This window comes from Cebus imitator, unplaced genomic scaffold (genome assembly GCF_001604975.1).
Source record: "Cebus imitator isolate Cc_AM_T3 unplaced genomic scaffold, Cebus_imitator-1.0 Scaffold456, whole genome shotgun sequence".
NCBI classification, from domain to species: Eukaryota; Metazoa; Chordata; class Mammalia; order Primates; family Cebidae; genus Cebus; species Cebus imitator.
The window spans coordinates 1-25,376 of record NW_016107771.1 but is presented as its reverse complement, the minus strand read 5'-3'; the positions used below and the strand labels follow the sequence as shown (position 1 = coordinate 25,376).

The window sequence follows — 25,376 nt, the reverse complement described above, 5'->3', positions numbered from 1 at the left end:
TAAAAGTCATCACTCACATCCATATCAATGAAAATGGAAGATTTACCTTCAAATAACCTGATTTCTTAGTGATTTTCTAAAAGCAAAAGATATTAAGATTAATGAGTATTAGTGGAAAAATGTTTGGTTAGATAGTTTAAGAAACATAAATCTTAAATGGAGATACAAAAGAAATAATGTGTAACTTCAAGGGCAATAGAAGGAAAAAGTTTTGACTACAGGAAACAAAATTAAAGTTAAAATAGGCATATGGAGAAGCCAATTGGTGTTACCTGAATTTTCCTTATTTGAAAAATACAACTTCTAAAACTTATTTCTATGTACAGATTTTGAAGCATTTTACAACCAAAGGGAGCTTGGGGCTGACAATCAGAAATGGTAGTTTTTCCCCCAAAAAATCGTATCATTAAATTTTTATGATTGAATCACCAGTTATTGAATACACATGACAATGTTTACCTCTGATTTTGCAGATAAATAAGTTATTTTTTTCTAGTTTTTCCTGCTCCTTAGTGACAGCTGAGGTAGAATTCTCAGACTAGCTTTCTATCTTCTTCCTTCTTGCAACCCTTTCCCACTTTGCAGAATTCTTCTTTTGTTTCCTCATTCACATAACATTTTTTAGTCTGTTGTTATATTCTCTTTTATTATTAGCTGTTGTTGTTAATCTCTTACCATGCCCAATTTATAAATCAAACTTTAAAAAGTTTGTATAAACTTTTGTTACATAGATATACTGTATAGTTATTCTATTAACATATTTGTTTACTCAACCAATATGAAATCTGTCACCATTTCCAAGGAATAGTCTTGGTTTTGGAAAGGGGCCCTGGGGAGCCTGTGCCAGCTGGAAGTGTGAGTTGCAAGGTAGGAGGGATGGTGGAATTCCCCAGCCACCGGGCTTCCTCAGCTGATGGCTCAGCCGCTGGGAGGTGGGCAAGGGTGGCCGCTGCAGGAGGCTCCAGGCCCTCCTCCCCTGGTCCCTAGCAGCCCCCCTCAGGCCTTGTGACTGAAGTCCTGCGGCTCTGTGGAGGGTGTTTCCAACGAATGACCTTCTGTGGAGAGAGTGGCCACAGTGAGAACACTTGGGACTGAGGTGAGAGCAGCAGCCCGGCTGCAAGTGTGCGGAAGGAGTTATCCAGGTGTTTTGTGTGAATGATCTTCCACATTTGTGCTCATCAATGAGTTTTAAGTGTTTATTTTGGGACCTTTAGCTTAAAAAAAAAAATGGTGTTTCTTGGTAGTAAACTTTGGCTTTTCTCAAACCTGGCAAAGAGGAATTAGACATTTGATTAGACATTCTACAACTTTTAAATTACTGATATAATTGTCACAGAGATGAGGAGACTGAAGTAGAGAGTTTAAAGGATTTATTCTGGTAATACAACAATTTATGATGCAACTGTTTGGCAACAGCTCAACACTTTCAGAGATTCTTGCATTTTACACTGTGAGAAAGGAGCGTGTACAAGATCTATCATTCTTTTTTTTAGCTCCTTGTAATAAAATGTACTTGAGCCATTTATGTCTGTGTTCCCATTTCTTTCTAACTATATAAAGTAAAATAAATGGATTAAGACCTCACATGTGGGACTTTATAATCTAAAGGCAGAAAAATTAATACAGTAGAGCATGAAGGTCATCTAGACAAACGTTGACACAATGTACAATACTGTATTAAAAAGTATATATGATGCATTGGGTGACTGAAAGCCTTGGCAGATACCTCTGTTTCTAATCTTTGTTGGCTGCTTTCCACCTGGGTGACTCTTCTTTTTCTTGTGAACCTGATTTCTGTCCAGCTCTGTGGCAGTTGGGAGATGAGCTTGCTGTGCCAGAGATGAGCGGTGCTTTCAGGGCTGGGCTAATGTGGACGTGGCAGAAACACTGAGTCTTAGCAATTTTCAAACTAATTAACTTTTATAAAACCCAAATATTAGTGACAAATATCAGAGATAAGAGCTAAGGAATTTGAACTGTTTTTCTTAGAGGGAGAATGGATGTGGAGAAGGGACTAGAGACTAATAATTAAAAATTATTTTAAAGGCCCTGTAGACAGCCATCTTTACTTACGCCTATAGATTTCAGTTGGTTTCTGTAACATCTTTTGCTTCTTTATCTTTATTTTCATACCCTTTTTCTATTGTAGGGGGTTGAGGAACACAAACATAGAGACAAATGAGGTATGTGGGATCACATATATTATGTATCACATCTGTTTTGACCCAAACACTTATTTTCACAAATATCTTTCTATTTTGTTAGGTGCTAGTGGAAAAAAGTATAAAGTGAAAATAAATATCCCTCTATGTTCTTTAGGCATAGAGGCCAAATGTGCTAAACAAAAGAACATTTTAATTAATCATAACCTTATTTTACTTGGTAGTTACCTAATTTGTTGATTATTTTCAGGGTTCAGTTTGTGTGCTGGTAAAAAAAAAAAAAACATGTTGTGATTTTTCCGTGTTTTTATTTCTTGTGATATTTTTAGTTGAGAACTCTTGGCTAATAAAATCTTCTGATTTTTTTTTTTAACTTAGAATGTGGAGCAACAAAATATAATCATATAACCTTAGATTCCTAAGTTACTGAGGCCTCTAGCTTTTTATATGAGGCTAGCAATCCATTTATATAACAATGTCATCATCATGGTGATCAAATGTGCTTGAGCCATTTATGTCTGTGTTCCCATTTCTTTCTAACTGTATAAAGTAAAAGAAATTAAGACCTCACATGTGGGACTCTATAATCTAAAGGCAGAAAAATTAATACAGTAGACCATGAAGGTCATCTAGACAGCTAGACAAACATTGACACAATGTACAATACTGTATTAAAAAGCATATATAATGCATTGGGTGACTGTACATTAGAGTAAATAAAAGATGAATTATAACTGAGCACAGGTTCACATGCCTATAATCCGAGTACTTTGGGAGGCTAAGGTGGGAAGATCACTTGAGCCCAGGAATTCGAGACCAGCCTGTGCAACATATTAAAACCCTGTCTGTCAAAAAAAAAAAAATTAAAAATTAGCTGGATGTGGTGATGTGCACCTGTGGTCCCAACTATTTGGGAGGTTGACATGGGAGGAGCACTTGAGCCCAGGAGGTTGAGGCTACAGTGATCTATGATTGTGTCACTGAACTCCAGCCTGGGCAACAGAGTGAGACCCTATCTCAAAAAAAAAATTAAATAAAAAGATGAATTATGAGTTATATTTTTGTACAATGGCAAAAAAGGGGAATCTTTACTTTCTCAAGAACTTTGTTACATTCAGATAACAACTGAACAGACTTTGGCATAGAAATATAGGAGGAAGTGATACATGCAGTTGTAAGAGGAAGGAAAACTCTTTGCCCCGCAAAATGCCGCCTCTACCTGATACCACCTGTAATTCTTTTAGTTTAAGTCTTTGTTTTTGGCTTTATGCAAATACTGGTGGGAGGAATGTCACTAAGTATATGTGTGCTGAGTGGTTAAAGGAAGGATATTTTGTATACTGGCATTTTGGAAAGAAACCAGGTTTGAACAGTTGTTTCTTGAACAACATTGTTTCTTGAACTTAGTTTGTTTTCCAGTCACTAGTATATAAATTTGCCTAATACCTTTTTGATATTGAGGGTGGGGGAAACCCACTTTTATTTACATTTGAATTTCTAGAAGTATACAAAGCAAAATATACTTAACTGCAATTTGAAAGTTCTCCAGTTGAGCATTTCACAACTACAAGAGAGTTTGCTATTAGAAGCTCAGGACTTGGTAAGCATAAGAATTGTACTTTGAAATAAGACATGTTCATCATCTTATTTTGCCATAGATTTTTAAATCCATAGTTTACAGGAAAATAGGAACTGTATTTTCATCATGTTGGCGGACCGATTTTGCACCATTAGTTTTTGGAGCCTGGTTTGTTCTTATCAGGGTTTTAGATGAATGAACCAGTTTGCTCTAAAAGTGTGGAGTAAGTTAATTGCCTCAAAGGATTTTCCAAGATAGGACCTCTAGCATTTTTGGTGTCACTGTGCTGTAACTAGCCGTAGACCGTTTCTTTATATCCCCTTTGATCTCATACCGTATGAGATGTTACCGTATGGTGGCCTCTATTCACATGGAAGTTTTGCACACTTGAACTGAGGTTAGTGCACTTTGAGAAGCTAAATTTTTTATTTTATTGCCATTTAATTAATGTAAATTTAAAAAATGATACTTTACTTAGTCATTAAAAAATTTTTAGATATAATTAAAGCAACTCGGGCATGTGAATCTACCTTTTCAACTGTAAACTTTTTGAAATCTAAATATTTATTGAGCATTTCTGATGAAAATTTCATAGCTGAATTGAGACATGCTATAATTATGTACAAAATACACACTGGATTCCAAGGCTTCATATGAAAAAATGTAAAAAATCTCACTAAATGTTTAAAATGTTGATTGTATGTTGAAATTATATTTTGGATGTATTGTGTTACGGTATATTAAAATTTATTTTCACCTATTTTTACTTTTAAAATGTGGCTAATTTTGAGTTTTAAATTATATTAAGTGACATTTCTATTGGCTAGGACATGAAATTACTGTGTCTATGCTTTGTAGATATTTGTTAAAAGGCAATGTGCTGGTAATGCTGTGGTCTTAAAAAGGCATATGAGATATTTTTGTTTATACATATATGTATACAAACATACATGTATACAAGTATACATATATGCATGTGTGTACATGTATGTTTACTTGCGTGTGTGTGTGACCTGTGATAGCCAGTCTCCCAGATCATATATCCTGGTTTTCACACCCTTGTTTAGTCTTCTCCTGCATTATACCGGGGCTGGTCAGTGTGGCCAGCAGAAGTCATGGTATGTCACTTTCTGAGAATAGGTTGTAAAAGATAAGAGGCCAGGCACAGTCGCTTATACCTATAGCCCCAGCACCTTGGGGGGCCAAGGTGGGAGGATTGCCTAAGGCCAGGAGTTTGAGACCAGCCTTGGTAAAGTAGTGAGATCTAATCTCTAAAACAACAAAAACAAAAATTAGCTGAATGTAGTGGTATGCACCTACTTGGGAGGATGAGGTGGGTCACTTGAGCCCAGGAGTTTCAGGCTGCAGTGAGCTATGATTGTGCCACTGCACTCTGGCCTGGGCGACAGAGTGAGATCCCACCTCTGGAAAAAAAAATCAGAGCTTCCGTCTTGGATACTCTATCTTTCTTGGACCACTTGCCCTAAGGGAAGCTGGCTACCATGTCATGTGGACACTTTGGCACCCTATGGAAAGGTCCACATTGTGAAGAACTGAGATTTCTAGCAGCCAGCAAGAAACCAAGTCTTCCCAGAAATGAGGGGATTGAGCTAGAAGCAGATCATCCCCAAGGTGGGCCTTCAGGTGACTGTTGCAGCTGACAATTGGACAGCAACTTTGTGATTCTGAACCACAGCCACCCAGCTAAGCTGAGTTCCTGACCCACAGAAACTCTGAAATAGTAAGTGATGTTGTTTTAAGCTGCTCAGTTTGCGGTTGTTTGTTATATAACAATAGATAACTAATACATAATCTAAATGCAAAAGAGGTTTATTATACTATATAGTAGCCAACAACAAAACCAAACCAAACCAGAAATTAATTAAATGTCCTCAAGAGGGAAACTGGTTAAGTAAATGATGGCATATTTGCTCAGTGGGATATTAGGCAACTGTTAAAAATGTTGGGTTAGCTGAATCCTCAGGAATAAAAGTAGCCAGTGGAAGCCCATGAGGGGCTTCACAGAACCACTCAGGGGAGTCACACCAAGCACTGCTGACCAGGGACCACATTTATAAAAACAGGACATTAACATTTTACCCTCCTAATGTTTCATTTTTATTTCCTCCTTCTGTTTCCTCTCTCCTCTACCTGTTCTTGTGGAGAATCCCATCATAGTACCTCTGGCCTTTTGCTGTCTAGCCATTTTCATCAGACTGTGTGCTACTTGAAGGCAGGGACTTCTTATCTAGCACTGGGCTGGAATAAAGAGTGAATACCACTGAAGTTTGAATAATAACCTATGTATTTTCCACGGTTTTTAAAACTGGTTTTCTCTTATTTATTTTAAAAATTATTTTGTATATTAATTAAAAGATTGTTAAATATTTAGTGGGTACAATTACAGATCTCTTTTTTTTTTTTTAAACAGAGTCTGACTCTGTTGCCCAGGCTGTAGTGCAGTGGTGCAGTCTTAGCTCCCTGCAATCTCTGCTTCCTGAGTTCAAGTGATTCTCCTGCCTCAACCTCCCAAGTAGCTGGGATTGCAGATGTGTGCCACCATACCTGGCTAATTTTTGCAGTTTTAGTAGAGATGGGGTTTCACCATGTTGTCCAGGGTGGTCTTGAACTCCTGACCTCAGGTGATCCGCCCACTTTTCCCTCCCAAAGTTCTGGGATTACAGGAGTGAGCCACTGGGTCTGGCCACAAGTACAGATTTCTTAACATGCACATATCGCATAGTGGTGAAGTCTGGGCAGGTTTTTTTTTTTGTTGTTGTTTTTTTTTAAGCAAAATGCAAAATTATAGGTAGAGTGAAACTACAACTATGGTTGCAAATGCTATATAAAGCAGGTGGAAAACAAATGAAACAACTTCTAGATTCCAAAAGCGTTACTTTGTAAAGATATAATTCCAGGTATTTTAGCTATTTTCTTCTTTACAAGGACACTGCAGACTCTCGCTGTTCAGCTTGGTCTCAGCTGTTAAAAGTCTAATGCTAAATTAGTGGTGGGGATGGGAGCTACAGTGACTTTGAATTTCCTCAGCCTATTGTTTTTCAAGACTATAACCAAGTCTTTTTTTTTCCTCACTTTGTGTTTATCTGGTCTACACTTCTTTAGTTTTTCTTTCCATGTTTTGAAGCTGTTTTTTACTTGAGTCCTCTGAGAGCTGCCTTTCTTCCCAGCTGATTGTAATTTCTTACTAAGGCCCTGTTAACTCCAGATCAATGGCTTATTTGACTCACTTGACTTTTAAAGGAGCCAGAATTATTTCGGCTTTAAAGCAAATGTATGTATGTATGTTAATCCTTAAGCTCTCAAACACTCAACCCGTGTGTTAGGGTTAAACTAATGGCTCTGATGACTGGGTGGAGGGAAGTGAGATGGAAATGATGAGAGTAGGAAAAATGACATTTGTGTGTGTGGGAGAAATAAAAATCACACGAGACTTTTACATAGTAATATGCAAATTCTCTCTTCATGCTTTTCTCACTTCCACCTGCAATTGGAAATGTCAGTCTCTCAGCTGAGGATGATAGCTCTAGTGAGTCACTGTTGCCTATAGAGGGATGTTGTTTCGCAGATGTGTCGGTGTAGAACAAAGCTTTTTGTGGTAGCAGCCTCCGTGATGCCTACCTCCTCTTATTCACATCCTTGCGTAGTCCCCTCCCCCATTGCACCAATGCACTATAGCAGAGGCAATGCTATGCCACGTCCAGACATTTCAGTCTTTTATAACCTTGGGTCTTCTCTTTTGAATCACTTTGGTCCTCTCTTTTGAATCACTCACTTTGGGGGAAGCCTCATCATGAGCAGCCTATGTAGAGGCCCATAGAGCATGAAACTGAAGATTCCCTTTAATCCTCCCATGAGTGTGCCTGGACACACATCCTCAACTGACTGCAGCAGCAATTGACTTCTTGATTATAGCCTAGTGATAGGTCTTGGGCCTGAACCCGACAGCTGAGCCGCTCCTAGAATCTTAACCTGCAGAAACTATGAGATAATAAATGTTTGCTGTTTTAAGCTGCTAAATTCAGCGTGGTGTTACATAGCAGTAGACAACTAAACCAGTTGCAAACAACTGGGTTAGACCAAAACCTAAAGAGATTTTTCTTTTTCTTTTTTTTTTTTTTTTGAGACAGGGTCTTGCTGTGTTGCCCAGGATGAGTACAGCTCACTGCAGCCTCGACCTCCTGGGCTCAAGCAATCCTTCCACCTCAGCCTCCCGAGTAGCTGAGACTATAGGCATATGCCACCATGTCCAGCTAATTTTTTATTTTGTTGTAGAGACAGAGCCTTGCTATGTTTCCCAGGTTGGTCTTGAACTCCTGGATGCAAGCAGTCCTACCACCTTGGCCTACCAAGGTGCTGGGACTACAGGAGTGAGGCACTGTGCCTGGCCAACAGATTTCTTTTACTTTGGAAGTGCTAATACCAAAATCATACTGAAGTTACCAGTAAGTAGACAGCTTTGGTAATTGTAGCAACCTATTTGTTATAATTTCACCTAATCATGAGAAATTTGGTTGAATGGGATGAAGAATTATTATTAACAATATCATATAAGTGGCAGCCAATTTTTAATGTAGGTTTCTTGCTTTTTTATTTATTTATTTATTTTTGAGACAGGGTCTTGCTCTTTGGCCCAGCCTGAAGTGCAGTGATGTGATCTTGGCTCATGGAAACTTCTGCCTCCAAGTAGCTGGAACTACAGGTGCTTGCCACCATGCCTGGCTAAATTTTGTATTTTTTGTAGAGACAGGGTTTTGCCCTGTTGCCCAAGCTGATTTTTAACTCCTGGCTTCAAGCAATCTACCTACCTCAGCCTCCCAAAGTGCTACGATTACAGGCGCGAGCCACTGTACCCAGGCAAAATGTGTTTTTTTTTTTTTTTTTTTTTTAAACCTGCTTTATTTCAAAAAAGCTTTTGAAGTGATATAGCTGTTTATTTTTATGGCAAAATCCAGCCCATCTTCAAACTGATAAATAGGGCTACCTAACTGCAAAGAGATGATTAATAATTTATGGCTTTCTTGTATTTTTCAATGAAACAAAATTTAACCTTTGTAGGGCTTAGAAATAGTTAAAAGCAGTGTTTGAAAAAAATTAAAAAGCAAGAAAGTTTAAAGAGAGTTCCAGAGGAGTTTTTAATTAGTGTGCTGGATACATATATATTTTTTCTTCTTGGAAAACTTCCTCATTTTGAATTCTTTTTATGAGTCCTCATGATCACCTGTTTGCTCAAATTCTTCTGTCCCTCATCTCCATTATGAGCTGAAAAATTAGTTGAGCATCATAAGTTTAGAGTAATTCTTTTCGTGAATAAATTTTTAGGTTTTTATTGATTTCTTAGAATTCTCTGAATTTTCTTATATAATCAAAATAGTGGTTCTTCCTCTGTGACCCCAAACATGACTTCAAAAATTGAAAGTAGAAAGAACATCACCTTCCCATATGCAGAAAGCCCTCCACAGGCTGTTTTAGAGGGTGTAAGATTTAAGTCTGTGGTTGTAAAATGGTGGTTCAGGCTGTAGCAGGCCCACAGAGGGACGTGTTTTATTTGGCCAGCACTATGTTGTCTCACACAGTATTCTTTAAAAAAAAAAAAAAAAAGAGTTGCCAACACTTAAAAACCAGGCAATTACACATTAGAGAAAAAAAAGGTCTGACCAATAGGCCTATATTCCTACATGGCAACACTGGCTGAAGCTAAGTAACTGCTGCCCGTTGTAGATGTTGCCTAGACTTTTGTACTTCAGTTCTGCTCTCCCACTCCCTGACCTTTTTTTTTTTTTCCCTTCCAAACATCCTCTGGCTTCATTTATTTTACTTACTTTCCTGGGCCCTGTGGCTATTTGCATTGACCATTTCTGATTTAAACAGACAACTAGCCATGACATAATTGAGAGAGGCTGAAGTCACTGGGGCACTATTAAAGCAAGATCACTTTTGTCCAATTTGCCTAGTAACAGCCATACTAATGCTATGCTGAGGGGCATTCCTGTCGGCTCTCTTCCCTTCCAGTCAACATAGAGTCATTTCTAGTGTTCCATTCATGCAGCTTTAGATAGTAATAATATTATGAATGTTGTTGTTCTTAAATGTCCTCCTTCTAATTTATGTTCTCTTTCTGTTTTAAACTTAAACCTAATGTCATACTGAGGTTTTTGATTATTCTAAGTTGAAGATTTTGATCCACTTAAATTGTAACACTTCCCATGCCTGTTACTGACAGATCACTGCAAGTGTAGCCCTTAGTTAGGAAAACCAAACAAACAAACCCAAAACACAGGTTCCAAAAACAGTGCAGAATGAAATTCTTAAGAAAATGCAACTGTGTGAGAAGCAAAGTCTTGTCACCCCAAGTTTTTACATGTTATTACTGATCAAAAAATTGTATGCACATAAGGCCCATAAATGTTGTTGGAAAGAATTATGGAAAAACTGAGAGAGGCAGAGAAGTGTGAAAAGGTGACGCTCCGGCTGCCTCAGTTTTCCACGCAAAATGAGCTATTCCTAAGCCAAATAAAACCAGTTATTCCTTTACTAAAAACAGCTAATCATCAAATTTGGTAACTGTACATTTAGTTGTCTACATGTGCAATAAAAAACTTTAATTATTATTTGTGAATAAGGAAGGTGCTATAGGATAATTTCTTCTGATAGTTTGCAGTTAAAAAAAAAAGGTTAAAAGTAAATAACCCCTATCATTTAAAAAACGTAATATTTTAACTTTAGTAAGGGTATGAATTAAGGCAACAGGATAAGTGTGAAAAAGTAAATGAATATTATTTCTAGTATATGTTAGTAATTCTTTGAAGAAAAAAAATTACATACTCTTTTCATGTAATTTATTTAAAAAGAATAGTGATAGAGGCAGGATGAAATAGCCTGTTGGATATGTAATATGTATGATGTGCATTATTTAGTTGTGCCTTATTAAAGAAGAAATATATTCCACCATCTTTTAAAATAAGAAACTTTCTGCTATATTAAAAAATAAGCTAAAAATCTTATATTTGTCTTTCCTTTGTAATAATAATGTTTGTACAGTTAGGCCCAGCAGTAGCTACATTAGAGAGACATCCTTATATTTCTTTATTAAAAAATTCACATTGAAGAAAATTTGGTAAACAGAGAAAAAATATACCACCCATAGTACCATCAACCTAGTATAAATGCTGTTAGTATGTTGGTATAATATGTAGCCTTTTCTCTTTGCATTTTTAGACATAGTTATGACCTCTTTTTAATCTTGTTTGTTATATAACAATATAGGCTATGTCACATGTTATTGTATAATAGAAGACATATGTTAAAAATTTTTTTAAAGATTTACCTAATATTTGAAATGAGGCAATGATATTTTCAGGGACTGAAGATAAATTTCTTGGCACACTGCTTTTTTTGGTCACCCTTTTATGAGCATCTAAGTCGGTACGTATCAATCTTCAGTTTCATAAGTGTGATCACTGAACATCTAAAAACTCATTTCCACATTTGAGTTTAAAATTATCTTCATGAGAGTTCTCCTATGGGAAGTGATTTTTAGGTGTGCACAGTTTTGTATGTGTTTTGGTTGCTACTGCTTTTTTTTTTTTGAGTAGAAAATACAGAAAAAAAGAAAAGAGGAAAAGGAAGTAAGTTTGGAAGTACTTCCTGAAATGACACTTCTGTATACATTTTCCCTGAACATTCCACAGACCTGATTCCTGGCTCTGCTCTGTCCTTGTAGTGGTCTGTTCATGTATTCACTCTGAGCAGGGTTTTCTAGCACAGAATAATGTTTTACTTTATTTCCCTTCCCCAAGATCTAGCCAAATGTGCAACAAGCACATAGTAAGCACTTAATGAACACTCAGTGAGTGAAGGAGAGAAAAGGTATGTAAAGACACCAAGCTTAAGAATTATATCAGGATGTTTTTAGCTGTAAGTTATAGAATGTAAATTACAAATGGCTTAAGCAATAAGGACATTTTTAAAATTCACATGACACAAAGTTCAGAGTAGGGGCAGTTCCAAAGCTGGTTTTACAGCTGAACAGTGTCTTGGAGTACCCAGATGTTTTTCATTTTTGTACTCAGCCATCCTCAGCATATTGGTGATTTCTTCTGTTAGAATTGCAAGATGGATGTAGGAGTTCCAGATGTTATTTGCAGACATGACCACGTCCAACAAAGAAGAGGCGATATTTTCTGCTGTGTATCTCAGGTTATTACAGAGCTTTCACAGTTGCTTCCAGCTGACTTCTGCTCAGGCCTGGGATTGGCTCACAAGCCTTTGCCCAAGCTGACAATGGCTATTGGGTAGACACCAACAGTGGCTGGCATGGAAACACCGGAGGAAACAATAATGGGAAAAAGAGTAGTGATAGAGGCAGAATGAAATAGCCTATTGGATGTGTAATATTTAGGGTCTACATTATTTAGGCCTATTGTATTCTTAGTTGTATATACACTCACTGATATTTAATATTATTATATGTTTGAAGCTAGGAGAACACTACTATTTCTAAGTAAAAAGTGTGCTACTCAAGAGCAGTAGAACCGTATACATTTGGGGATGTAAACTATATGAAATTGCAAGTACAAAATTGCTAGGCCCACTTCACGTCCTTGGAAACTTCATTACCTTCATGACAAATCTTTTTCCACTGCCAGCCCCAGACTTCCCCACATTTAACACTGCTACTGTGGAGAGAATAGGAAACAGCCTAGGATGAGATTGGGTAACGAGTTAGAAGAACACAATTTGCTTTCTTATTAACATTATGTATTCTAAGGAAGAAGGATATTGCATTCAAGAATTACTCAAGGAACAGGTCAAATGAATTGGAGTTATAAAGACAGATAATAGATTTTTTTTTTAAAAAAGTATCTTGAGTTTTTGTTAATAATACTTTTAAACAGTTGTAGTTTGCTACATATTCTTTACCCTTAGAAACTGGATATAAAAGTGAAAATACATGAGTAAATGAACTAATACTTACACTTTCTCAAAATAAAATATTCAGCCATATATATATTTTTTTCTTTTCCAGGTGTGCTTAAATAGGTACATATAAATTATTACTATATGACACCTGTATAATTTGGATTGAGTCAGATTCTTAAGTAGCATGTTAATAATTATCATAAAATATGAGATTTTATTTAGAAAGTACATGTAATATAACATTTTATACTTTTTTTCCCATTTCTTTTAGATGGGAGTGGGGGTGTTTGGGGGAAGAGAAACAGTGATCACCTGTGTCACCTGCTGTCTTCATGGTCTTCAGTCTATTGCAGTAGCATCCCAGAGGCTGTTTCTGAGGAACCTGTTATATTTCCAGATTGATACTGCAGTCTTTTGGCTATTGTCTTCTTTTCAAAAAACAAGACAAAACATACTCCCCTCATCTACCTTGGGTTCTTGAGATTACATAAGAACTTCCCATAGTATACCATATTGTACACCAAATTTTAAAAATTGAAACATACCTTTGCTAATGAATGTAGTGTTAATTTGCAGAAGTGTGTCATTGGCACCGAGTTGAATGAGCCTGTCACTTAATAGCCTTCCATTAATACTTGCTTAATGAAAGAATGAATGAATTGTTTGTACAATATTGAGACTTCTAAGATAATTATGATAATTTAAGGAAAGTAAATATTGGACACTGTCCTATATTTGCTAATGTTTTCTTTTAGAAGATGTGATATTACCAATACTTTGAAAAATCAAACATGGTATTATCTTCAAATTAAAGACTTTAAGTGATATGATAAATAGAGATCTTAGCCTGACGGTTAAGATATCTATATATAACTAAGGCACTACACATCTGGGAAAATAAGAACATAATTTGAAAGGAAGAGATTGCAGAAATGGGTGTCTGTAATTCAGTAAGAGGGGCCGTGAATACAATGTGAGTAGAATCTGTAACTGTGTGTAGTGCTTTATGCTTCTCAAAAGGCAGTTTTTCCATAGATATCATATGGGTCTGCTTGCCCGTCTCTCATTATCTGTAATTTAAAATGTGCTATTTTTGTAGCTCTTATTCTTGGACATACAAGTAAATCAACACCTGTATTCAAAAGATATATACTTGATTTCTGACATGAGTTAGATAAATTTACATTAACATTTATATATAGAAGTATATTGATCAGTAGTAGATCTCATTTTTGAAAGTATTTTTATATAAACAATCAAAAGGCAGCTTTCTATTTTGTATAAGTTTTTAAAAAAATCTTTTAAAAGTACTACAAAATAAAATGAATTTAAAAATCGACATTATTGGCACAAGATTCATGTTAATGTTTACTCATGTAAATAGCACAAAATACTGCCTAATTAGTGTGGTTGGTAAATTTTTGGTACTTTAATTTTCTCTGTTATTGTAAACCATGCACAAAATGCTTGTCTATTGAGAAGTGCAGAATTGTCAGAGCTTAAACAGCTGACATCTGCTTACTCTCTTAAAAAAAAAAAAAAAAAAAAAGAATAACAAGCCATTTCAGCCTAATCTACCTCAAATGTGTTCATGTAAATGGAGGTCCATGTATTGACCTGTATTCTTTTCAGCTCAGGATTGGTCCACATGGTTTATGAAACCAGGAAGCCTGATTTGAAATGCAGATGTCGAGAGAGTGAAGTACACCCTCCCCTTTTTTCTTTGCTGTATCTGTCAGGGTGAAAAATGGCTTGCACAAGGGTCAGTCACCCATACTCACTTAATTACTTTTCTTGGACCCACAGAACTGTCACAAGCTGTGGTGGATGCGGGAGCTGTTCCTCTTTTAGTACTCTGTATCCAGGAGCCAGAAATTGCTTTGAAAAGGATTGCTGCTTCCGCCCTCAGTGATATAGCAAAGCATTCTCCAGAGTTAGCACAGACAGTAGTGGATGCAGGAGCTGTTGCTCACTTAGCCCAGATGATCCTGAACCCTGATGCTAAATTGAAGGTATTTCAAAATAAGTTTGAAAAACACATCAACCTTCTCATAATGTAAGAGAATGAAAATGTGAAAGTATGAATATTTTGCATCTAAAAATAATTAGTAAATTATCTGAAGATAGATATGAATATATTATGTATTTTGTCTCAATATGTGAAAATAGTACTGTAAGATTAGATAACAAAGATGTGACGGGGGAAACTATGTACAGTGTTGAAGACAAGAAGTAACATCAGTGTTAACATTAATAATTAAAACACAGAATCACATAATCATCAAATCTCTGGTTTGGAAAAGACCTAAAGATTTTTTAATCCACCACTATAATATTGTTTCTTACGGAAATTGCCATATTTATGTTAGCTTTTTTTATAGCTTTCTAAAATCTGATTTTTAGTTAATAGTCACCAATTATACTTTTATGTTCTAATATTTATATCCTATAATGTTTTAAAATTGTTAGTTACCTAAGCAATAGAAAGTTCTTTGAAATGGTATCATTTGAGCATCATGTCAAAGATATTGTTCTGCTTGATGATTTTTGTACTAAATGATCATATGTCTCATAAATTAGCAACCTTAGTACTGCATAATTAAGAAATGATATTCATCCAGAGGTCATGTTATTTAATTAACTATAATAGAGTTTTAAAATATTGAGAACTAATTTGGAAATTAGGAAATGTTAAAAACTTGAATATAAGACTACAGTGTGAATGTCTCAAAACTCAGAAATCTTAGGTTGTGTTAGGTATGTACATTTTTTTCCTTTTATAAAGGAATTTGAATATATACAAAACTGTTTACATCTGAACTCTGTAATGGATGTTAAATAGTGTTTTGTTTTGTTTTTTTGTTTCACAGCATCAGGTCCTTTCAGCTCTCAGTCAGGTTGCGAAACATTCCGTGGATCTGGCAGAAATGGTTGTTGAAGCAGAGATTTTTCCAGTTGTACTTACCTGTCTGAAGGACAAGGATGAATACGTGAAGAAAAATGCTTGTACTTTAATTAGAGAGATTGCAAAACATACACCCGAGGTGAAAAGAAACTTCAAGACACAGTAACATGTAGCAGTTAGTTTTAGTTTTTAAATAAAACATGAATTTGTTTATACGGCCTAAGGGTTGTGGCACATGATCTAGTTTGGTCAGGATTTCTTGTCTTCTGCACTTGCTGATGTTTTGGACTGGGTAGTTCTTTGTTGTGGGGAGCTGGGCCAGCACATTGTAGGATGGATATTTAGCAGCATCCATGGCCTCTCCCACTAGATGCCAAAAGTACCCTTCCCCCACAAGTAGTGACAATCAAAAATGTCTCCATACTTTGCCATATGTTCCCCAGGGAGCAAAACTGCCGCCAGTTGAGAACACTGGGTTATCTTAGCAGAGTTTGAGCTTGAAATCTCAGTTCCTAGTCATTTCCAGCTTTCCATTTCTAGATTGTAAGGACTATGGAACTTTGCCATCCTTACCATTTTATGTCAACTGGGAGTAATAAGAACACTCTTATAGCTCCAGGTTGGGAGAAATCACAAAGGTCCCTTGGCCTACTGTGACCACTCCAATAGCTGCTCTTACGTGGTGATTTCCTGCTCTGAGTTCTTAGATGGGAAAGAAACAGAGACAACGCAAACCTGTGTTGATTCTGAAGTATCTTTTTTCTGTGTATGTTTTGACTAGTCAGTTTTCACTTCATTGAACTTTAAAGTCCTCATTCTTTATTTCATCTAACATCTTTATTTGGTTGAGATTTTTCAAAATTGAAGTGCACTCAGCTAGTAATCATTACTGGGGGAACAATTAGGTTAGAATATTTCAAGTCTGACATTGTCTTTCAGCATTCAGTGATTCATCTGCTTCATACTTACCCATTGTGATTGGGGGTTTCGGTAGTAGTTATGAACTAGCCCTAGGCTTAGTGTCTAGGTGAGGAATTTTGACATCCATTATAACAGGGATAAAAGTTGTGCCATCCATGCATGAAAAATTGAACCACAGAATAAAGCTCCTCACAGAGAGTGTGTTTGTGCATTTGAACTAGCAGTATGATTGTACTTGCATATTTGTTTAATAAATATAATGATTTCACTAAATGATATTTCCATTTCACCAGTTGTTTTTAGTTTCCACATAGAGTGTAACAATATTAAACTATATTTAAAGACCATCATAGGGTCCTGGTGATCTAACTCTTGTTCCCATCTCTTAGCTCTCACAGCTGGTAGTTAACGCAGGAGGGGCTGCTGCTGTAATTGACTGTATTGGCTCCTGCAAAGGGAACACACGGCTGCCTGGCATCATGATGCTTGGTTACGTAGCAGCTCATTCTGAGAACCTAGCAATGGCAGTCATCATTTCTAAGGTTTGTTCTTGCTTCATTTTCTTCTAGTTACAGTAAGAAATTCTAAGAATTACAGATTAATGTTCTCCCACAGAATACAAAATATAACTGACTGGAGCAAAAAAATTACCTGAAAAATTTTTGATTATTTCAATGCTTATTAGCAAGTTTCCCAAAGCAATCCTTAAAGTAAGGTTTAGGTTATGGGAAGTTTAAAGTTTTACTCAGTGTTTCTTATCAACAAAATATCAACTATTTTGAGCATAGTATTATCTGTATTTAAATATTTTTTCTTTGTATCTTGAAGGTTTAATTGTACGTATCTACAGCATGTGAAGCTTACTTTTGTTAGAAACACCTATTTGTAAATGTCATGCCCAGTGGTCATTTTCAGTATACCCCTCCCTTCCTGTGACTTGAGTAGGAGATGACAATGGCTAAGACATCCCTTTTTATTCACTTTCTCTCCTTCAGCTTTTATGAACTATTTCTCTTCTTAGATTTAGGCAGTTCACAGTACATGTCAGAAAGCAGTGTTTTTGTTTCCTTGCTCTAGGGATTTTGCTTTATCTCAGTTGACAACTTTTGTAAGAACCCTTAATCTAGTACAGCCCTGGCACATAGTAGGTGCTCACAAAATATATGCTAATGAATAAATATTGGTCTCTGGATGAGTGCTTCAAAGCCTGTATGCTTACAGTATGTGTGGTGACCCTCTAGGGTATAGGTTCCTTATCAGCATAGAAAACCTGCTGCTGTATGTTAAACAGAAATATGGATTTTTTTTATCCCCTACTAATCCTCAGAATAAAAAGGGGCCTCGGATCTTTATTTTCTACCTATTTCATGATAATTCTTTGCTTTACTCCCTTTTATCCTGCTCTTTACCTTTTGTTCTTCTATTACCAGAGACTGTGATAGTGACTAGAGCAATAGTGGTGCTTTCTGAAGGGTCAAGGTAAGGGTGTTACCAGGATTTTGATCCTTAGTTCTTTTGTGGATAGTCATGAAGCTTATGCATGGGAAGAATGATGAAAGAAGAAGCAGTTGCATTTGCTTCCCATATGTCTTCCTGAAACTAACCAGGAAGCTCTCCCCATATTTGGTCCAAGGTTGCTGCTGGCCGCTCCCACCTGGTTTGTTTTTCAGATAATTAGAGATCAAGGTGTTGCTTGCTGAAACTCCTGCAGTTTCAGGCAAGCCGCATAGTATGGTAGAACTCTCTCCTTTTCCTGTGTAGTACTATAAAGACTAACAATAATACCTTACATTTAAATAGTAATTTTAAAGCAAATTTGTATTCCTTATCATATTTGTTGTTCATTACAACTGAGGCCAACAAGTCAGAGCTTTGGGGATGGGGTGGAGGCACTGTCTCCTTTTCCCCCTACTTCTTCAGTCTTTTTACATCCTTGACATGTGGGCTTTCTGGAAAGTTGCTTCATTCTGGAGACAGGTCTGACCTTTAATATTGGCAGACATACATTTTTTGTTGTAGGAAAAAAGCCAATGAAGAAATACAGATGATCTCTTCAGGAAATTGGTCTTAACCAAATTAAAAAGCAAAGAATTAAAGCATATATCATGATTCTGGCCTTTGCTATGGCAGCATAACCGTGTGATAGTTTTTTGTGGTACTAAATTTAAGATGATTACTGTAATCACAAATTAGTCAGAAAATTATACCTGTGCAGAATCTGGAATTAGAATTTGATTTTTTAAAAAATCGTTCCTTGGGTATACAAAATGTAATCTATTTGAGGCTTTTTAGTTAATTCCATTTTTATTATTTAGATAAAATTGAAGCCTAAGATGCAAAATGTGAGCATGTGCTATCTGTGTAACAAAAGTAATCATTGCTGTTTTGACATTCAATCATGTTAAAATGGACAAAACTATAATTTAAAAGTTGAACATAATTAATGGAAAATTATTTATGTACTGTTTTAGGAAAGGTGTTAGTGAATATATTTCATCAAAAAGGTACTTAGATACAGTAGATTCTTACTGATTTATTTGATTTTGAATCTATAGTAGTTATTTTCTTTTCAGGTTTATTATAGTTGGTGAAAAGACAATTTCTTTAAAGTTTCTAAATTAAATTTTTAACAAAGGAAAATACAAGATTTAAAAATTCTAAACATTTTTAGTTTGTCACAGTATCACCTGGGTTTGCCTTTTATTTCCTAGTCTGTGACATCTGTTGTTTGGTTAAATACCTCTCTATTTGGGGGGTAAAAGCTAGTAGAGATATTCTTGGTTTAGTTGAATTGTTATAGATAATTAAGGTAATTTAGTTCTAGTCATTTTATTGACTTAATAAATGACAGCCCCTGTGATGTGCTTATTTATTGAACCGTTTAAGAAAAAAAGGATCAAGGCTGAAATGATTTCTTCTCATGTTTGAGAGACATGGAAGACTCTTTAATCCTGCTCTAGATTCATATCACTTGCTCTTTTGATCCACGCTGCAGGGTGTACCCCAGCTGTCAGTCTGCTTGTCAGAAGAACCAGAAGATCATATTAAGGCTGCCGCTGCTTGGGCTTTAGGACAGATTGGAAGACATACTCCTGAACACGCACGGGCTGTTGCAGTCACAAATACTTTGCCAGTTCTGCTTTCTTTGTACATGTCAACAGAAAGTTCTGAGGATCTTCAAGTAAAAGTAAGTGCTTAATTCTGTTTTATGAAAATTTTGGCTCATTTAAAAAATATGTCATTTAAAATCTCTTAGTTTTCATCATGGACAATATTGTTTTATTAGTCAAGAAATACGAATTTATCATAATTGAGTTTACCCTTCTTTGAAAATGAGTTACCCTGTCTCTAAAAATCAGCAATATATTTGAGAGAAAGTTCTCTATGGGTGCAAAGTTATTTGTAAAATGAATGGTTATTATATTCTACATTCCTGTTGACTCTTCTTATGAAGTAGGAATTGAAGAATAATAGAATTTTTGAGTTGGAATTTGCTGGAGAGACCTCTACTTCATTTTACATTTAAAAGTAAAATCCAAAAGAATGTGAAGTACCTTTCAAAGGTATCATACAAATTCAGGGGATATTTTTGAACCCATAATTTACCTCTCTTAATTCCAGGGCCACCTGACCTTTTTTATATTTGTTTCTTAAAAAATTTGTCTATAAGACTCACTAAATTAAACATTTTAAAATCATGCATTTTTAGAAGGCAGATTTTCTGAAGTGATTCACAAAATATAAGTGATTACCAAAATGATTCACAAAACATAAATATGAAGTAGGATGGATTGTTTAATGATTTTAGAATTTTTTAAAAAAGAAAAAAAAATGTTTTCCAGCATAGTTCCTGTTAGGAAAACATGTTATTTTTTGAAAGCAGTTTGTAAAATTGACTTGGATTGAGGGAAGTTCACAGAAAAAACAATAATTTAACATTAGATTAAATTACATTTAAATTTTAATTAAAACAGTAAACTAACAAATAGGAAAACAATTTGGTGAAACTTAAATTTAGATGGGATAATGAGACAGGAAGTTTGCTTGGACTACATAGTTGAGGGACTCTGAAAGTTAGGTATAGTGAATTATCTGTTTGGCTTGTAAATTTTAGAAAAGTAAATTTATGTATATTTGGTTATGATTGCATATTATTTCTCTGCTAATTCATTGAGGGAAATTGATTTCTAAGATTTAACATTTTTTCAGTTTTTATAAGGCTTTCTAGACCAATAGTAATTTAATAGATTTAGAACTTCCCTCATATGTCTTTCACATGTGTATTCTTTGGCAGTGCTTGGTAGAGAGAGAAAGATTGACAATGTAAGTTCTTTTCTAGTTTAATAGTTCTCTTTAACTTTCTGGTGAGAAACCAAAACTCTATTCCCAGCTTTGAGTTGTCCAAGCACAGCTGATATACATGTATACATGCATATAATTTTAACCTATGTATGTAGTCCTCTTTTGGCTTCGTATTTCTTTAACCTATTATCATCACTGTCTTTCTCCTCCTTCTATTCTTCTCTCTTCCTTCCTCCCCTGCCACCCTCCTGAGTTTCCTCTTAAGTTTTGGCAATAAAGGGATATTTGAGCTAGAGCATAAATCATTAATAGTGGACTCAATAGTAATTTCAGCTTGAGAAACCCTTTCAAATAGTCCCTTAGGTAGGAGTATGTACTTTTTATATACTACTACCTTATATAACTTGGTTTTTAATACATTATTATGATATTAGGTTGTATACATATCACTGGAGAAAAATAAATTTGAAAACTTCACTTTTTGAAGTAAGATAAATTTCATTTTGTTTAACAAGTGGTATATTTAGGTTAACTAGTAGAAATTAGCTTCCTTCTGCCCATATTTAGTACAGTATTACTTTCAGGAAATACGCTGAGTAGTTAAGTTAAAATGTGGGATCTTTACCAGTCATTATTCTATCAACAATCTTTTTAAGGCTTCAAGCCCATCCAGATATTTTCTTATTATGGGGAGTTGATCATTCTTTTTTCTTTCCCCACGGTCTCTTGAATTCTGTCAGTTGTTATTTTGAAGGGTGTAGAATAAAAGTCCTTTCAAACCTTTTTGATTTGACATCATCTCAGCAGGGAGAAGTGTATTCAAGAGTGTCAAGAACTGTCTAATGGTATTTCTCATTTATTACTCTATGGCAGCTTTCAAATTATAGGGCCATGTTGAAGTTCATTTTTTCTCAAAGGCATGTCAGCTTCTGTAAGCATTCTCTAATTGGTTTCCATGCAGGAGAACCAATGAGCAGTCTTTCGGAATTTCTCTCATGTTTTCTTTGGAAAAATATCTATTCAGACCCTTTGCTCATTTTAAATTGGGTTACTTACCTTTTTATTATTGAATTGTAAGAGCTCTTTTTATATTCTTGGTGTAAGTTGTTTTTTTTTGTTTGTTTTTGCTTTTTTGAGATGGCATCTTTCTCTGTTGCTAGGCTGGAGTGCAGTAGTGTGATCTTGGCTCGCTGCAACCTCCACCTCCCAGGTTCAAGCAATTCTCTTGCCTCAGCCTCCCAAGTAGCTGGGGTTTCAGGTGGCTAATTTTTGTATTTTTAGTAGAGACAGGGTTTTGCTATCTTGGCCAAGCTAGTCTTGAACTCCTGACCTCAGGTGATCTGCCCACCTCGGCCTCCCAAAGTGCTGGGATTACAGCCGTGAGCCACCGCACCTGGCCCAAGTTCTTATAAAATGTATGATTTGCAAATATTTTCTCACATTCTGTGGATTTTGTTACTATTTGCTCCCATGTTATACCAAATATCTTAATAAAAATGGAAAAGGAATTTTTTTCTATTAAGTTTATCTACGTATGTTTTGAAAATATTCAGACAATTATATCTTTGTTTGGATTTAGAGGCATCATATTGAAATGTTTCATCTTAATTTGGCATTTGAATCAGCTCATTCTAGTTATAAAACTATGTTTAAGATATTTAATTATTGTGTTTTTATGGTAATAGTTGTTACCCCGTCATTTTTAGCAGCTTTATTGAGACATATTTCACATACCATACATTTGATCCATTTAAAGTACACTATTTAATGGTTTTGGGTATATTTACAGAATTGTGAAACCATCTAATTTTAGAATACTTTTATTCCCCATAAAAGAAATGCTGTACCCATTAGCTGTGATTCTGTATCCCTTCTGTCTAGCTCCAGGCAACCATTAATTTACTTTCTGTCTCTATGGATTTGCTTCTTTTGGACATTTCACTTAAATGGAGTCATACAAAATATATAACCTTTTTAGAGATAGGGTTTCTTTCTGTTGCACAGACTGGAGTGCAGCGGCACAATCATAGCTCACTGTAGCCTTGAACTCCTGGGGCCAAGTGATCCTTCTGCCTTAGCTTCCCAAGTAGCTAAGAATACAAGTATGTACTGCTACATATGGCTAATTAATTATTATCATTATTATTATTATTATTTTGGTATAGACAGGGTCTCACTCTGTTGCCTGGGCTGGTCTTGAACTCCTGGCCTCAAGCAGTCTCTCACTTTGGCTTCCCAAAGCACTGGGATAAGAGATATGAGCCACCACACCTGGCCATGTGCCTGGCTTATTTACTACTTAGTCAAAGTTTCACAGTTCGTCCATGTTGTGGCATATATCAGTATTTTGTTCCTTTCTATTGCCAAATAATATTCTATTATGTTAATATGCCACAATTTGTTTAGCCATTTTCCAGCTGATGGATATTGGATTATTTCTACTCTTGATTATTATGAATAACGCTGTTATGAACATTATTGTAACAGGTTTTCATGTGGATGTGTTTTCATTTCTCTTGGGTATGAAATTGCTGGGTCAATGGATAACTCTGTTTAACATCTTGAGAAACTGCCAAACTGTTTTCCAAGGTACTACCAGCAAGGTACGAAAGGGTTCCACTTTTTCCACATCTTTGCCAACTCTTGTTATTATCTTTAATTTTGATTGTAGCTATCCTAGTGGATTTGAATTGGTATCTAATTGTGGTTTTGATTTGCATTTGTATTGGCTGTTCATTCATCTTTGCCCAGGTATCTATTCAGACCCTTTGCTCATTTTAAACTGGATTGTTTATCTTTTTATTATTGAGTTATAAGAGTTCTTTGTATATTCTAGATGCATGATCTTATCAGATGTATGATTTACAAGTATTTTCTCATATTCTGTGGGTTGTCTTATTATCTTGATGATACTGTCTGCAGCACAAAAGTTTCAAATTTTAATGAAAATCAATTGATCTATTTTTGTTATTGTTGCATGTGTTTTTCATGTTGTATCTAAGAAGGCTTTGTCTAACCAAAGGTCATAAAGATTTACTACTATGTTCCTCTTCATTTTAATAGCTATTACTCTTTGGACCACAGTGCTTTCAGAACAAAAATAACTTTCTGAAACATTTTTAAAAAAATTTTGAATAGTTTTCATTCCAGATAATTGTATCAGCCTGTTCTCATACTTCTATGAAGAGCTGCCTGAGACTGGGTAATTGATGAAGAAAAGAAGTTTAATTGACTCACAGTTCCGCATGCTGTACAGGAAGCATGGATGGGAGACCTCACGAAACTTAGAATCATGGCAGAAAGCAAAGGGGAGATGAGAATGTCTTCACATGGCAGAGCAGGAGAGAGGGAGCAAAGGAGGAGGTGCTGCACACTTTTAAACAAGCAGATCTCATGAGAACTCTGATATGGTTTGGCTCTGTGTCCCCACCCAAATCTCATCTTGAATTATACTCCCAAAGTTCCCACCTGTTGTGGGAGGGACCCAGTGGGAAATAGTTTGAATCATGGGGGTGGTTTTCCCCATAGTGTTCTTGGGGTAGGTAATAAGTCTCATGAGATCTGATGGTTTTATCAGGGGTTTCCACTTTTGCATCTTCTCATTTTCTCTTGCTGCTGTCATATAAGAAGTGCCTTTTGCTTCCTGCCATGAATCTGAGGCCTCTCCAGCCATATGGAACTGTAAGTCCAATTAAATGTCTTTTTCTTCCTCATCTTGGGTATGTCTTTATCAGCAGTGTGAAGACTAATACGAACTCTATCATGAGACAGCACTAAGGGAAGGCTGCTAAACCATCAGAAACCACCCGCATGATCCAATCACCACCCACCAGGTCACACCACTGATAGTAGGCCACACAATTGATGTGGTTTACTCTCCAACACTGGGAGCAAGCCATATCAATAATCCATTAAGGAAAGCAATAATGAGTAATTTTTTGGTATTCAATTTTCAGTGAAAAACAATCGAAATTGTATTGGTTTCCCATAGTATTGTCAATTTTATTTTGTTAATTGCTATTTTTATATGTGGTGTTAAAAGGTAAAAAAATAGTGTTGTTACTTACTGTGGTTTTTCTAATAGCCCTAATCAGGGAGGATACAGTCAGTTTTTAGAAATGACAGAAAAATGAATGAATTTAGAATTATAGATGCTATGCTAGTTTATAGGGAAACCAGGCTCAAACCCTCAGAATGCCCTCAATATATAGCCCAGGATTCCTTCTTTGACATCATCACATATTGTGTGTAAGGTTAAGCATTAACTACCAAATGCAGTGACAATTAGCAAAATTTATTATCTGTTATTCATTAGTTCAAGGTAAGATATTACTTAATTTACTGAATTAGGTAAATAGAAGCGGTTTTTGACCCAATAAAATTTCCGTACAATTCATAGTATGGAGTTTAAGAACTATTGTATTTTGCTCAGTGCCATGAGTAATCAATGATAACATGTATCTTTTAAAAGGTAACGAATCTTAAAACCAACATGTGACACGATCTTGTTTGTAGGAAATCCTAAGGAATACACACAGATACACACACACACACACACACACACACA

The 25,376-nt window shown here is 35.7% G+C and overlaps 1 protein-coding gene across 1 annotated transcript in view; it reads left to right on the top strand.

Moving 5' to 3' along the window:
- The window catches only part of LOC108291477 (sperm-associated antigen 6), a gene marked incomplete at its 3' end in the record, with an annotated part of 44,467 nt that extends 24,773 nt beyond the window's left edge, over nucleotides 1-19,694 (top strand). The window contains exons 5-8 of the mRNA XM_017511868.2: nucleotides 14,488-14,693; nucleotides 15,552-15,725; nucleotides 16,897-17,049; nucleotides 19,503-19,694. Coding sequence (XP_017367357.2) covers nucleotides 14,488-14,693; nucleotides 15,552-15,725; nucleotides 16,897-17,049; nucleotides 19,503-19,694 — 725 coding nt within the window. The remainder of the gene's footprint in view (nucleotides 1-14,487; nucleotides 14,694-15,551; nucleotides 15,726-16,896; nucleotides 17,050-19,502) is intronic.
- Nucleotides 19,695-25,376: the final 5,682 nt, after the last annotated feature.